This window comes from Hetaerina americana, unplaced genomic scaffold (genome assembly GCF_022747635.1).
Source record: "Hetaerina americana unplaced genomic scaffold, ioHetAmer1.1.p SCAF_6, whole genome shotgun sequence".
Lineage (NCBI taxonomy): Eukaryota > Metazoa > Arthropoda > Insecta > Odonata > Calopterygidae > Hetaerina > Hetaerina americana.
The window spans coordinates 36707355-36723226 of NW_027287205.1; the positions used below are offsets into that span (position 1 = coordinate 36707355).

The following is a 15872-nucleotide window of genomic DNA, read 5'->3' on the forward strand; positions in this document are numbered from 1 at the left end:
ATTTAGTCATATATAAGTGGTTACGATGATGATGTAAAAAAATCATTAACACAGTAAACAACCCCAAAGTCAGTTTGGTAGGTGATGATATAGTTCACCCAGGACTAAGCCTGATGATGTGTGAAATTCACACATCAGGATAGGGGGGCCAGTTCGTTTCCGTGCCGGCTATGGTTTCCCATTAAGACCTGGTACCCAAAAAACCACAAAGCTTGGGTGGAGCTGAGGGTGCCCAGAGAGGCTTGCCCGGTACTCGAACCTGGGCCCTCTGGTCAGTAGTCCAACGCTCTACACCTGGACTACCATTACCCCATTACGATGCACGGAAACCATAATTAATGAGGTCCTCAACATATGGCTGTTATTGGTTTTTTATTATCCAATGGAGTATTCTGAATTTGTCATACATATTGAGCATTTAATTTCAAATATTTTATAAGTAAATAACATTAAGGATTAAAATAAAATCCAAAGTTTGTCTTCATTGCACTTTTCAGCATTATTGTATAGTTTATCATTTTAGCAGTAAATGATAAACTTCTTCACAAGCAAACAATATAATTCTTCCCACCACAAAAGGGAGACTGCTGCATTAATTATGTTTATTACCATCCTAGTAAGCTATGCAAATGGAAAAAAGAGATTAAAATTGCAGAATTTTTACACTCCACAACAATTAATGAAATGTCCAGCATAATTTCGGTAGTATTTACTGCAAAGAGAAAAAGTTTCTTCTGAATTAAATAAGTTCAGATTTTACTCAGACAATATATACCAGATGCGTGCCCACGTATCTCTTTGGAAAGCATTTTAGCCTATTAAGATAACAACAAAATTAGCAGCAAATAGTGTTGGAAGATGATTTGAAACAATTTTACAATGCTTACAATTTTACTGGAAGACAAGTCAATTTACATAATGCAAAACATGTGGAACTCAAAAAAATAAAATACTCATATTTCCTGTTTAATTTACACATTCACTCAAATTTACAACTAATAATTTTTCAACCTTGTGCTTCTATTCATAAACTTCAATGAATAGCTATTTATAAAATTTATCATACAAAATGTTTCATAACAACATGGTTGAGGCTGGACAAAGCATTTTGTGACATTATTTCCGTCATATTCAAAAGATCAGAGCCATTACATGAAATAGCAAAATAATTATTGCCACCAATGCATACAATGCCCTGTCCTTGCAACAACTACAGGAATATAATTCTAACCAAGAACGTCAGAGAAATGTTGCACTGTAATTTTTATTCACTATACAAAAATGTATATTCATAGGAATGATGATTTTAATTTTAATAATGTAAAAAAGGAACTACAACAAAAATGAAAAAAAAATGATTGATGGGTATTTGCTCTTTTCAAATGAAGAAGCAGATTACAAATTGTATTCAAATTCATAATAAATATCCCCTAAGAGAAGTTACATATCTAAGGTGGCAAGCTATGATGATGATAATGATGTCACGTCTCTTAATTGTCCATCAATGTTGGCGAGGTTATTTACCACAAAACAGAATCAAACACCTTGGGATGATCAAATGAACAGTTCAAACAATACTAACACAGAAAGAGAGCGTTCGAAATAAGTGCCCCGTGTCCAAATTCCAACATCCATCCATAATATATTTATTCCTAAATTTTGATTCAACATGTGTTATTCAATTTTCTAACATTTTTGGTGACTTAGCACCTTTGAATGCATAGACAATCTAAATAAAGTAAAATTCTTGCACCAAAAAGACAACAGAATTAGCAAAAGAAACGTGGAATAAATTATACTTAATCCAAAATCATTCAAAACAACGATATCTCTATTTCGCTAAGCGATAAAATAACAAAAGGACTTTTCACCACCTCTCACCAATCCTTGGGAATAATGTAAATTTTTTACTGTAGCAGGTGGATCGCATGTAATTTTTTTTTGGTCTCAAGAAGAAACATTTAAGTTCCAATAAACTCCAAATAATTCCAGTTTTGTGTTATATCTCTATGGCTAGATCACAGCTTGTTGCAATTTTCACTGGAACAAATTTGAGGTAAAATGTAGAGGAACATGTAGATGGAAATTAAACTTTAAATGATAAGATATCACTAAAATAATGAAAATATAACGGTTTCTAAGACATTGACGATGAAAACATACGTAAAACATTTCTTGAAGTCTAATGTTCATCTCCTACAACTTGTGCCTTGCGGCTTTTCCAACTCGTGATATTTTTATCTCCTTAAGCAATTTACACACTGCCCAAAATTCTATTTGTGATTTCGAATTAGATAGCTTGTTTATTCTACAATTCTTTACAACACCAGCTTTTAACTCATTCACATGAGTACAAACATCTTACACCGATAACCATTACTTTGTGCTTTAATGCCACTGGTGCAATTAACATGAGCTCTAAACTATACCAATGTTATCATCCTGCTATACATTCATAGAGCCATTTACCACTTACAGACTGATAATAAAAGAAGGTATACCTGAGATATTTTAGTATAACATTTTGCAAAACTCCTTCCCCATGGAAACCACTAGCTATTTACATTTGGTAATGCAAAAAACAATAAAAAATATAACCTTCATTGCATTATTTTCCCTAAGATGTAGTGCAAAAGCAGTGCATTGACGGATGAGGTTAGGCCTACAAATATTTGTATTACAAAATTAATTCCAGTTTGTTTCAACTGTATTCCTCAAAATGCCATTCAATGTTTACAGAAAATATATTATCAGGCAGGGGAGGGGTGGAATTGGTGAATTTACTTTGCTTCTCTGTTGATTGAGTTGCATCGTTGTCACTGAATGTACACCAAAATCAAACACATTCTATGCCAGACAGTTTACAGCTCTGATTTGAGTGAAATGGTTTAGCAAAGGGCTGCCATTGGCTTGGTACTCTTTAAGAGGGGAAAAATTTCTTTTGTACAAAACTTGTTTGGCCCTACCACTGAGAGTGCATTCAATTACTTTTATAAAAACTAATCAAATAAAATATCTAAAGTAGACTAATTTGATCATAGAATTTCAAATAAATAACAATAATAAAAGATTGAAGCATTTTGATTTTTTTGCTCCAAAAGGAACAAAATGAATTAAATATTAACATTCAAGGTCATTCAAAAAAATTAAACCCCAGAAGTGGTTCATAATAAAGAGTCTTATGTACAATAGTAACATAAAATAAGGCAAAGAATGCCAACAATGCATTTATGAAAGGATTATTAGGCTCATTTAAGAATAAGTGGATTGAATAATGCATAGATAGCAGAATAGAAGATAAGAGCAAGCAGCAATATCACAATTTGATCACAATCTCATATGCTATGATCCACTTTTAACATTATGGAACTTCTGTAATGTATTTTGTACAATGAGGATATACATGCTTATATTTCTAAGTGAGAAGCTCATTCGAATGTGGTCCACTCTGACTTGGGGTCTTTCTTGGTTGGATTTTCCTCAAACATCACCAAATCTTCAAATGGATCACCAAGTTTTCTACTGTTATCGGTTGAAGTGACTTCTGGTGTTCGCTGAAATCCATTTGCCACTTTCAATGAGCTAAAATCAATCCCATACTCTCTCAAGAGATCAGAGTCTTGGCCATCAGCATCCTGAGGGTGCTGGCGAGACCCAGGGTAAAGAAAACTAGTTTGTGGGGATAAACTTGTGTTTGGCGATAGTGGTTCAAAGTATGGGTATATGGGGTTATTCGCAGTCTTTTGTGGCGAGCCTCGAGCATTAGCCCCACCTCGAGATCCCGGATAGCCATTGCCAAAGAACGATGGTCCAGCACACTGCTGTTGGGTTGGGTGAGCATATGAAGTTGAGCTTTTGGCATTTAAGGGATCGAAGTCATCTTCACTTGGTGTGGAATTTAATCGAATCAAATCTTTGCTCTCTTCCTGTTTTGCACATAAATTAAAAAGAAGAAACATTTGTATTGTAGCGATTTGCAAACATCAACTGACATGATTTCAATGCTAACATATTTGAAGCTTGAATTTAAACATAGCAAGGTTAAACAGAACTTTTGAAACATATTAAAATGTATTTTTTGACAGCAATGAGAGTTTTTCAGAGACTAGTGATTCAATCACCTTATTCAAATTGAAATCATTAGAAATTATTAAAATGAACATAAATAACTAAGACATACCTTTACTAGTAATAACCTTTAACTTACGATACGAGGAAATGTTAAGATTATGAAATTTGATTAGTGAATTTTTCTCATTCAACTCTGTCCCAATGTAGCTCTAATAACCAGAGTATGTTAACCCTGCTACAAAACAATGATTGTTTTATTTTTACCCATATCCTTACTTAAATTTCTAATGTTCTAATGGTTGTTTCTCACATCTTAAGAAATGGATGGAGAAAATTTTGCCTAGATGCTCAATCGCTTAAGTTTGAAATGTTCACCGATTTGAGAGAAAACTGCTTTTAGAGAAGGGTTATTGCTCTTTCTTAAGGAGTATTTCATTGTTATGAGGGTCATTTGGAAAGTAAAGAAGTTTTTCATATGACGCATGGTACAATCTCACCACCTCTGCCACCTAATGACTCAGGCATAATCCTGCTTCAGTCTGATGCCAGCCACGATCCACTATGGACATTTGCTACTTAATTGGGTGGCTTTGAAATGTGTGAGAAAATTGACGATTACTCCAAATGTGAGATATGCCATGTGATTGGCTTTTTGGATGCAAATAAAAGTCAGTACCATGGAAATCTACAGGCAAATCACTGAGGCTTATGGCAATGTAATGAACAAAGGTTCTGTTAAAAAATGGTGCATCATGTTTAATGAAATATGAACATTAACAATGAAGAAGGCTTCAGCTAAGACTGATGAACTCAAATCAAGGATTGAGGAAAAAATTCAAGAAAATAGAAGTTTATGCTTGATGAGTTGCATTTGTCCTTTCCTGAAATCTCAAGAACTGCTACTGCAGTGAGATGCTTCCCCAGCTTCTCCACACTATAAAAACAAATGGAGCAGTCATCTGAATCAGCATTGGGCTTCCACAAGATTATGAATGTCTGCACTTTACTGCATTGATGCAAGACTTGCTCCAGTAGTTTCATAGGAAGATGTTTGAGCATTCACCATACAGCCCAGACTAGGCAGCTAGTGATCACCACCTTTTTCCAAAACGAAAAGAACCTAATGTAAAGCAGGAATACAAAAACGTTCTTTACTTTCCAAATCATCCTCGTACAATGAAGAAAAGTACACTAGTGGCAATACTACCCTTGAATAGGGTGTGACAAAAAAATTGTCTAAGGTGCTGAAATGGCTAGCAATGCCTGTAGTGGTGACTAATTATTTCCATTTTTCACACCCATTGCTTCTGAAAATCAAACATTTTCCCAAAAATAAATTTGAACTATTGGATCATTGGCTAATAGGTATAATTCCATTTAGAGGGATTTTTATCTACATGTTATTGATGCTGTGTGGAAACTTAAGTCAGTAGGACAACTTCTATTAAAAATAGTATTTTTTTGGCATTTCCTAGAAGATAATATAAATTATTTAGACATTTTTCCGACAAAATCTCAGAGAGATGAAATAATCTTCAAAATGAGGAATAAAATGACTTTAAAATAGGGCTTGACAAAGATTGGGAACAATAGCAACCAGTATGGTAATTTTCTTATAAATTCAATTCAATTAAATATCATTATTTCTGGGAAGTGAAAACTGAATGAGAGAATGAAATGGAAACTGTTTAGGTTGATGCTATGCAATGCATGACAAGCATATAAAATATATTTTTTTGCCTAATGCCAAATGATGTTTCACAACAGTGAAATAAGGTTCAAAGTAATTAAAATCTAGAGATAGCTGAATTGTAAAAGGCTTCAATGGCAGAGGTAAAACTGCACCATAAACCCATATTAGAGTCTACAAACAACTATGGCAGTGATGGGACAAACTTGTAACAGTCTGGATAGCCAGTAAATTGCCCTCCCAAACAACTGGGGCAACCCAATGACAAGTCTGTATGCATTCAGAAAAAACCTATGGGTAGGCTAAAATTATTATATGTACATTCTATGAAATATAAATACCAAAGACATTTGACCTTTCTATGCAAGGTCATAAAAATGCCATTTTAAATTACCGCAGTAATGAACACGCTTAGTTCCCAAAAAAAATATTCACATTAGTTCCATTACTTCCCTTCCACCTTAGGTCACCCCACACTTTTTTCTAAAATGAGCCAATTAGATTTCATAGAAGTGAAGTTTGGAAAATGCTTTCAAAATTTATCTGATGTTATATGAAAATATTTGAAGTTTTGGGAACATAATACAAGTAGACCTCAATGCTTAGTGATTTCTTATTTTCCTTTTTGGCTTTAATGTGTTCCTCACTGGCCATCACTCCTCACATATTCTCTCAATCATTTTAAGCTATGAAAAAAGACCACAAAAAGGGGGAAAATAGAAGGCTATACTCAGACGAACGAAAAATGTTTGACGTAGTTTAAATGAATGTTTCAAGTAAATACAAAATCTAGCACTCCTCAATCTATTTTTAACAAACTCAAAAGCCTTCTGGAGGCAAAAGAGCATTCAACAGAGGCTTAGAAAAGAGAAATATGTAGTGAATATGAGGACAGGAACTTAAAAGGGATTCACCCATATATCCATGGCATGTAAAAAACTTTGGCATAATTACTTCATAAGAAGTACACTTCAATACATTACAATGATGTAGTACTATCAGAATTAACAAATATCAGAAGTTTTTGAAAATGCAATCAAAAGGACACTTTTAGTTTGATCAAGAAAATATTGGAAGAAATAACCTATGAAGGAAATAAAAATGAAGACAAAGGACAGAGGATATAAAGAATATCATGATTTGCATTAATTATTATAGCTATGAAGAAATAATGAAGCAAGGGAGGAAGAGAATATACTGCATTCATGTTGGCATAATATATGTGGCTATTAGGGTTAAAATAAAATGTTTGCTGAATTGGCAATGAAGTGATCACCTGTCTCCGTCGACCTTTGAGGGTTTGCTGAGGGAGTCCATGGCCATATAAAACAACTGCTTTAGGATGGCGTTCTTGTGCCATATTTTTCCTTATTCATAATTTTTCAACCCATAATTTTATTCTTTGTGGAGATTGTTCATAACATTATTTTATTCAGTAGCTAAGGCTCCACTCCCATATTTATAATTCTATGATCCCAGATACCAAGCATAAAACTGGACTAATACCCCAACACTAGAAGATTATTAATTACTATGTTTAATTTTACTAAATCAAAAATACTACTAGGCCAAATTAATTCCCAAGATCAACTTCTATTATGCATTTTTTAAAAAGAGGCAGTAATTCCAATGTTACGTGCATCACTTGATAACAGGAAATGCTAATATGGACATATTACAACACATCATTTACATCTGAAAGTACCAACAAAGTCACTACATATCAATGCCTACCTGGGAATAAATACACCATTTTTTTGTATGGTTACATTATGTTAGCCATCTATAAAACCTTTCACTTAACACAAGTGAATTTTGAAACCAAGATCAACTAGGTTGACCCTAGGCAAAAGTTTTTAAGTACCTGTACAACAATTTCCTTTCTCTGGCAACCCCTGGAGCTAAGTTTCACAAGGAATGAGGTCCACTTGCATTATTTCTGAATGTTTTGTGAATATGTTAATCACCCAAACACAATAAACACATTGTTTTAGTTTATGGACAGTTGATATTTGTATTTTACGTACAATCATGAAACATTTGAACACTTCAACAAATTTTGTTAAAGCCTATGCAAACTTCATCCCACCACTCACAGCCAAATAATGAAGTTAACACCCTTGTTGGCAGTACAATATTCACAATGAGGAAAATGTGTATTTAGGAAGTTCCTGGGGATTAGGCAAATCAAAAAATAAGCTTTTGAAATGTTGAGAGCAGAAATTCAACTGCACCCATGCCTTGCATGGGACTAAATTCTTGGAATTTAAAATAAAGATGAAAAAGAATTGCCCATGCTCATGCCAGTCTAGTCTGTGACTCAGAACATATATATCTTCAAAATATCCATTTCTTTGATAGGATTCAACAAGGATACGGTTTTCCAGATTTTTAAAAATATGTTACGTCATATAATGACATTAACTAGCTCTATCACATACAAGTGAATCCAAATTATGTTGGTGTTATTCGATTTTAGGCATTATTTGTTAACCCCTCAGCACAGTTCTCAGTACGTGGTACGCCACAGTCAGTAGGCCTAGTTTGTGGATTGACGTACGCCATACGTCCTGCACACTCTCTCAGTTTCAAATTTTTTTAATGTCTATGGTTGCCCTTGGCCTCTAAGATAATGATTCTTCCTAATTGTTCCGTATTGACTATATGAAAAGGCACCCTATAAGGAAGATAAATCGAGCAAGTCTATCCTTATGAGATAAATGAGTTCTTTGCATTTACGCTTTGTCCTCAGGTTCTGTTTGTCTTTATTGCTTGATATGATCCCCCTATCAAATTTCTCTGGAACCATTCATGCATCATTCTTTCTTTTCATTTTGTCATAACAGTTGCGAGGGCAAAAGGGCTCACCACCGACTAGTCGCAGTTGTTAGATTTCTATCTTGGGAAAGAAAGTAAAAAAGCCTTGTGTATAATACCCAATGGATACCAAGAGAGATAATCTTTTTTGAATATAGATGAAATGGAGAATTTAGTCAAAGATTTGGATGGAGAAAGTGAAGTAAGCATTGGATCTGATAGTGCAAGTTCAAGTGATGAAGTTTGGTCATAGGCACTTCGTTGAAAAGATACCACCGACTGGGAAGAAGTCCAGGCCTCAAAGAAGATGCAGGTGTGCTCTGAATGAGGTAAAAGTAGGGATACAGTGTACTGGTGCCCCGACTGCAATGTTGGCCTATGTTTAGAGGATTGTTTCAAATTTTATCACACTAAACTGAACTTCTAAAACAGAGGTTCGAAACTTAAGAGGCGAATGAAGACGTGATAATATGAAATATTATGCAAGTAAAACTTTTACTAAATAGAATAAGCAATTTAACATTAGGCTAATTTGTTTAAAATTTTAGAATGAATATTTAAAAGATAGAAATTATTTTCTGCGATGCTGCAGACAGAGAGATTTGAAAAAATTAAATACTGCGAGTAAGGCCCAAGCATTCAAATTCCTATACCGACTTGAAGGGTTAAGAGCCATATGCTAATTACAGAAATAATGCGCAACATATGAAAACAATGTTTTCCTTTTTAAAGATATCTTTGGCATGTGTGATAGATTACCAAATTTCTTACATTTATTTAGCAATTTTATTTCTAATTTACCAAACAAAAATTAAATTATTTAAGGTTTTCATTGAAAAGAATATATTCTCTAAAATCCTAAAATGATAAAAATTCTATAAAATAAAACATACAATGATATCAATGCCAATAAAATTGTTTGCTTAAAGAAAACTTTAATTTTTTTTCAAAAGGACACTGAAAACATTTGTATGCTTAATATTATCTTCATTAAACAAAAAAATTACTACAAAAATTAAATAAAAATTTCCAATTGGTATGGTATTCGTATCTTTTACTTAATTGTTCATTCAAGTCCCTGGTGATCATGACAATGCAGCCGCAATGTTCATCTATGGCAATGGAAAGCTATACATAGATTCATTAGTGAACCATCCCAGATGGGAATGCATCTGAGGAGTTGGCTTAAGCTGCAAACCGGCAGGCCATGAGCATGGGAAAGTTCCCAATCTTAAGATGCTTCTTTTTACCTACATTTCTAGGGGTAGCTTCCATGAAACCTCAATGGCTAAATATTCCATGCCTGTATCCTGAATCTCACTTGTTCTGACTTCCCATTATACTTTTTCTCCTCCCTCACTGAGGTGCATGCAGTGTCAACATTTAAAAACTTCAGTTTGGTCATGAAAGATGTAATCAAGCTTACTCACAGACTTAAACAAATGACTGTTCACATTTTCTTAGGGCTTAGTGAAAATAAAAAAGAGAAAAACAAAAGAACACACCTTTACCAATTAGAACAGGAAAAAACCTGGAAACAAATCCAATTAACATGAAAACATGACATTAAAACTCTTGAGCATGTAGAAAACACCACACAAAAGATAAACAAAGAACAGGACCAACCAAGAAAGTTTACCATTGATACTTCTTTTATTTTATCAGCCAAGGCTTTACTATCTACTAATCACATATTTTTTAATCTAGTTCACTTTTATTCTTTACTCTCTGCAAACCTGGGGACATGAATTCAGTTAACTCTTTATTATTTGAGCTAACGGGGCTACAAGGTAGCACAAATAATTCCAAAACACAATGTTAACATTATTTTTGCATTTAGGAATACAAATATTTTGAATAAAACAAGTAATCCACTGGTATAACTAGAGGATACTGGTGGTGGATTGAGGGGAAGCTTACAAAACATACTCCAGCAGAGAATACTTGATAGTTTACCATTTAAGGTAGGTTTTCGATGGACAACAGCAGTGAAACCTGCCATTTCTACGCTTCACCTAACAAAACAACTTGACACTCCATGCCTAAGTCAACCTCTATCAAAAAGGATGTTTGCATAGAATCAATCAGATCAATCGCAATAGGATCAATAGCATAATTTATGCTGAATTTTTTGGCAGAAACTCTAAGAAATGATAAGGGTATTTACAAAAAGCAATAAAAAATGCACTATAGAATTCATAAAAATGAATGGCATAATAATGTGGATATTATGAAGCTAAAAATAGGTAATTAAAGATTAACATGAATTTTAATGCTTTCTGAAGAAATCAATTAAATGCTTACTTCCACAATTATGATTAGATTCTTTTTACAGGGTGCATACACACTACATCAAGTAAAATCAATACAGAGGAACCTCACTTAACGAGCACCTCACACAGTGAATAATTGGAATAATGAGCAAAAACATTGGTCCCAAAAATGGTTTGCTTAACGAGTGACTTTTTGCATAGGGAGTGACGAAGAGAGGGGAAGTCCCAGATTCATTGTGCACCTGCAACTGCAGTTTGTCCCCAGCACTTATTCTGCTACCCCCTTAGCATCGCCAGTGATAAAAATTTTTTCCAAACTTGTATTCAAACATTTCCATAAGAAGAAAGCCATAAGAGAATAAAAACAACCATAGAAATGAAAAATAAAATCATTGAAAATAAGGACAAGGTGCGATTGTGGCTGATCTAGTATGCACATCAGCAATTGGTCAACTTCAACGATTGGTCTTTTCTTCAAGGGCACGGACAAGACTAAGGAGGCAGATGCTTCAAATAGAGTGATAAGAGTATCTATGCACTGGTTACTTATTCTCAACAATGTTGAAAGGTTGCTTCTCATGTGGATGTTCCACGAAAAGCAGTTGTAATGTGACACCAATAATGAAAATATAATTTGTGAGAAGGGGAAAGTGATTTTCGCAGACCTTATTAATAAGATGTCAGGAACATCAACAGCCAAACAAATAAGGGGAGCCAAGTGTGGTTCAAGAAGCTAATGAGAAGAGCTGCCATCCACAGCATTATGAGGCATGGTGAAGCAGCAAGCTCTTGAGTCAAAGGCAGCAAAGAACATAAACGATGACTCTAAAAAGCTCAGATTCTGAGGGTTACCTACCACTAATGTTTTTCATTGTGACGAGATGGTTCTCTTTGAAAAGACAAAGCTGGAGTGAACCTATTCTTGTGCATATAACATTAGTAGAGAATGCATTGCCTGACCACAAGGCTATGAAAGGCTGTCTCATGCCCCTATTTTGCACAAATGCAAGCAGTGATTTGAAAATCAAATACCTGCTTGTTTACCATTCAGAAAGCCCATGAGCCTTGAAGAAGTTAAGGTCGAAACAGCATGGAAAATGGGATGTGGAGATCACGGGAAACTTTTGCATTATGCATGCATACACGGAATCACCTTAATAAGGCAGTGATGATGCTCATCATACATTTATTTAACAAATTTGAGTTGCATTTTTACCAAATTTTGAAGCACCGGCAAAAACAAGGATCCTTATACAGCTTTCTAGTAAAAAGGAATTACGTACATATTATAAATAATTATTTTTTTGATTCTTTTTTCTTTTACAAATTGAGTTAACATTTCTGGCTGCTTAATTTCGCCATAGAAGGTGAACATGATCCACGATCCTTTACAATGTATACATTATTTCCTTTGAATAAATCTTTACCATAATTTATTTTCTTCGGTATGGAGTGCATTATCATATTTTACATTAACTTATAAGTAAAAAGTTGTTTCACTAAATGAGTGTTTTGCTTCATGAGAAAGATTGCAGAAGGGGATTGCTCGTTTTATGAGGTTCCACTGCATGGCACATAGAGCCAATCTCAAATTCTAAAGATCTCAGATTTTAAAGATTATAAATCTCAGATTATAAAGAACAAACCATACAATGATCAGGGCCACTTGATACTTGCATAAAATAATGTGCCACATAAAAATCACGACTCTTTTGTATGGTTAAATGGATACTCTTTGATTTGTAAGGAAATGTTTAATTCATTAGATGAAGAATACAATGTATCTTTCCCCTGTCCTTTATTTGCGTACAACCGGTTTCAATGCTCAAGCATCATCATCAGGTACGACTGGGTACCTGATGATGATGCTTGAGCGTTGAAACCGGTAGTACGCAAATAAAGGACAGTGGAAAGATACATTGTATTCTTCATTTAATTAAAATAAATTTCCACAAGGTTGAGCCAGGAACAATTAAATGTTTAATTCATTACTGCAACAAATGGCACTTGAAAAATTCTAACTACGTCCTCCTTTGGACTTTATTCAAGCCATGAAAACTACAAAATAATATTCTTTAGTACACAGTAGATGTTTTCTTCCACAGTCACAATTTCAGGACATGTGCAATCTCCCCCTCTTCAAAGATACACATTTTTCTAAGGGTTCATATTACCAAGGCGATGACAATTCATTAGTTAAACCTTCATAACAATTTGTATTGGAGTGAGGAGTAGAAAACTAAAATAAAGGGTTTCAACAGCTCTTAATTAAGATACTTTGACTTTTTGAGGCCAAAGCCTCAATATTTTTACCAGGCTTTGAAAGTTTCCAAAATATTGATGACTAATTTTAATTACACGTTATTATTTTCTCTTTTTACTACCTAAGTACTGGAGTAAATACTAATACTTCTAACACTACAATGCAGTCATACTGTAACGGTATCCTGTGCCATGCATATCTACATGTGTTTTAGTTTCATTTGTGCTACCAACATGTTTAACAACATCATATATTGAGAATTTCTCTTCCAAAACAGTGACATATCAAGAATCAATGGCTCTCTTCAAATTTACCATGTTCATAGGGCAAGCCAAAATTATAGCAATCCTGGGAAACTTTCAGTGAAGGAAACAGAGTCGGTAGTAAAGCTCAGGCTAAAAATCTTAAAGTTTACCCACGAGACACAATTTCACAGTGCCACCGAGGGTTTTTAAACAAAAAAATTGGCTTTCAACTAAGACTTTAACACTGCAGAAGTGAGACACCTTTACCCACTGAATTATAGAATAACTTTCATAGTTTTACCTTTATGCTTTCCTTCCCATTTCTAGCACCCGACAGGATATACCTCCTTGAAACAATTGGTGGCGGTAACCTCCCAAAGCCCACAGGGTGAGCTGAACCTAGTGACAACGTACCACTACCACCTCCACCATTCCACGGGCTAGACATGAATGGGTTTTTGGAGGGAGAAGAATAAACTGGAATGTATTTGGCAGGGATTGGGGTTGGGGAGAGTACAATGGGAGATGGTGAAGGGGGTGATAGACTAGGAGTCGTCATAGTGGCATTAGACCACCAGCTGTCACATATTCTGCCCTCAAGGCTGCATACAGGCTTAAGCTGCAAGACAAAATAGCCACTGAGGACTCCTAAAAGCAAAGTGCATGTAGGAAAGCGAAGAGCAGATCATACAAACAATCCACAGGCTTGGATGAATGGTACACAATGGTCATTGCAAATGGTGGGGAGATAAAAAAAATGAGCCAATCTTGTTAATATAAGTACAGGGTACACATATACTATTAAATAAAATAACATTCTAGTAATGCTGCTGAAGGAATTTTGTTTACATCAAATGCAGGTTTATGCAGTAATAGATATTTGTTTAAACAGTTTACAGTGAAAGTAGAACCTAGGGAAGGAGAAAATTAGTCCCTTACAGCATATAATTAACTGGGTATTCCATAAGAATTTTCCATTAGTACACCTAAGTATTTACAAGTACTTCCTGGTAAATGCAGTTTTATGGACTTATTCTAGGACCTATTTTTAATTAGTACTATGCTCCTGTATTTCCACTTTTAAGAATAGATAAGAGTAAAGGCAGCTAAATCAAGTTATTTTTAGTCCGTGGAACAATCGGCTGGCAATTTAACTTTCTGATTCATTTCTCATAAATACTGTACACTCCTGATTTTCAAGGCAATTTTCACTGAATTTCACTGATTATCAAGGCAAATGTTCGTTCAAAGTATTTCCTTAAAAAATTCTCAAATTAATCATAAATGGCTCTTTTGTAAACAATGTGGCTCTTTTAATTCCATCTTACATGTGGTGCTGCTGTGAAACTTATGTGCATTGGGCTCATGGGGATGTCGCCCCTCTGCTAATGCATACACACACTGTATTGCTCCCATTAAACAAAAAATTATTCTATTAACACATTAAACAAAACAAATGTCAAGTACTATAAAAAAGGAGAATATTTTCTTTATCAAAACATCCTGACGATTGTAAGGAGTATTTTCTTAGTACATTTATGTCACTCCATTGGTGTTGACTCCAAACCCGAGCATCTGGGTTGTTAATAACATAAGGCTTTGAAATAGCAAGAATGCATAATTTAAATAAAATAAAGTCCTAGCAACAAAGTCCATGAATCATAAATGTTAGGGGGCTTGACCTCAGCTTTGAGTTTATGACAAAGTGGGCAAGGGAACATTCTCGTGCAATCACAAGTAACTATCTGTCAGTTAATCTATCAGTTAAAATACACTAAATATCTATCAACATATTTAAGAGTATTTTAATGGCCACTTTGAAGCAGCTTCTCAGATATTCCTCGTGTGAGAAGTTAACTTTCCAAAAGTCTTGTTCTGCCTTCTATTTGTTATTACTGGAAAATCTCTCCTAGTTTTCCCTGCATTGAATTTACTACCCTATAAGAGCTTTTATTTTAAATCTCAGGGATCTTCTTTACATTCCCATTCCTTAATCCCTCATTTCCCAAGAAATTTGGAGGATTATATATAAATGTATATGGCCCAGTTAACAAGGAATAACTGAAGTAAGGATGAATAGGTTGCAGTGAGGAAAATAACGGCTTCATAACACCTCTACAAATAACTGACCATTTTTCCATAAATTCAAGCCTGTACATGCACAATTAAACACAAAAAGTACAACAGGAAAATTATCCTGAAATTGTTAGAAGATAACAAATTTGAGCGAAAACTTTTGACTTTGATGTTATGTTATAAGCATTAAGAACATATCATTCAGGTTGCATTGTGCACAGACATTAACAAAACAGTGAAGCATAAATCAAGCAACAAAAATGTGACTGAATTGTAAAAAGAACATTACAGAAAACATTTAAGGATTCAACAGTTACATTTACTACAGACATTAAATGCTCTATGACAGTCAGGATGTTACTATCACTGGCAACTACAACTGTGTTCACATCTATTTCTACACAAATACTGTACTAGTAAATAACAACAAATAAAAT

The 15872-nt window shown here is 34.3% G+C and overlaps 1 protein-coding gene across 3 annotated transcripts in view; it reads right to left on the reverse strand.

Moving 5' to 3' along the window:
• Nucleotides 1–355: 355 nt before the first annotated feature.
• LOC139694963 (DENN domain-containing protein 1B-like) overlaps nt 356–15872 on the reverse strand; it is a 38521-nt gene continuing 23004 nt past the window's right edge. For 2 of the 3 annotated variants that reach the window (XM_071593512.1, XM_071593511.1), the window contains 2 exons: nt 13661–13978; nt 356–3926 (listed from right to left, as the gene is read on the reverse strand). In XM_071593512.1, coding sequence (XP_071449613.1) covers nt 3429–3926; nt 13661–13978 — 816 coding nt within the window. In that variant the 3' untranslated portion in view covers nt 356–3428. The remainder of the gene's footprint in view (nt 3927–13660; nt 13979–15872) is intronic. The other variant, XM_071593513.1, reaches the window with a different exon arrangement.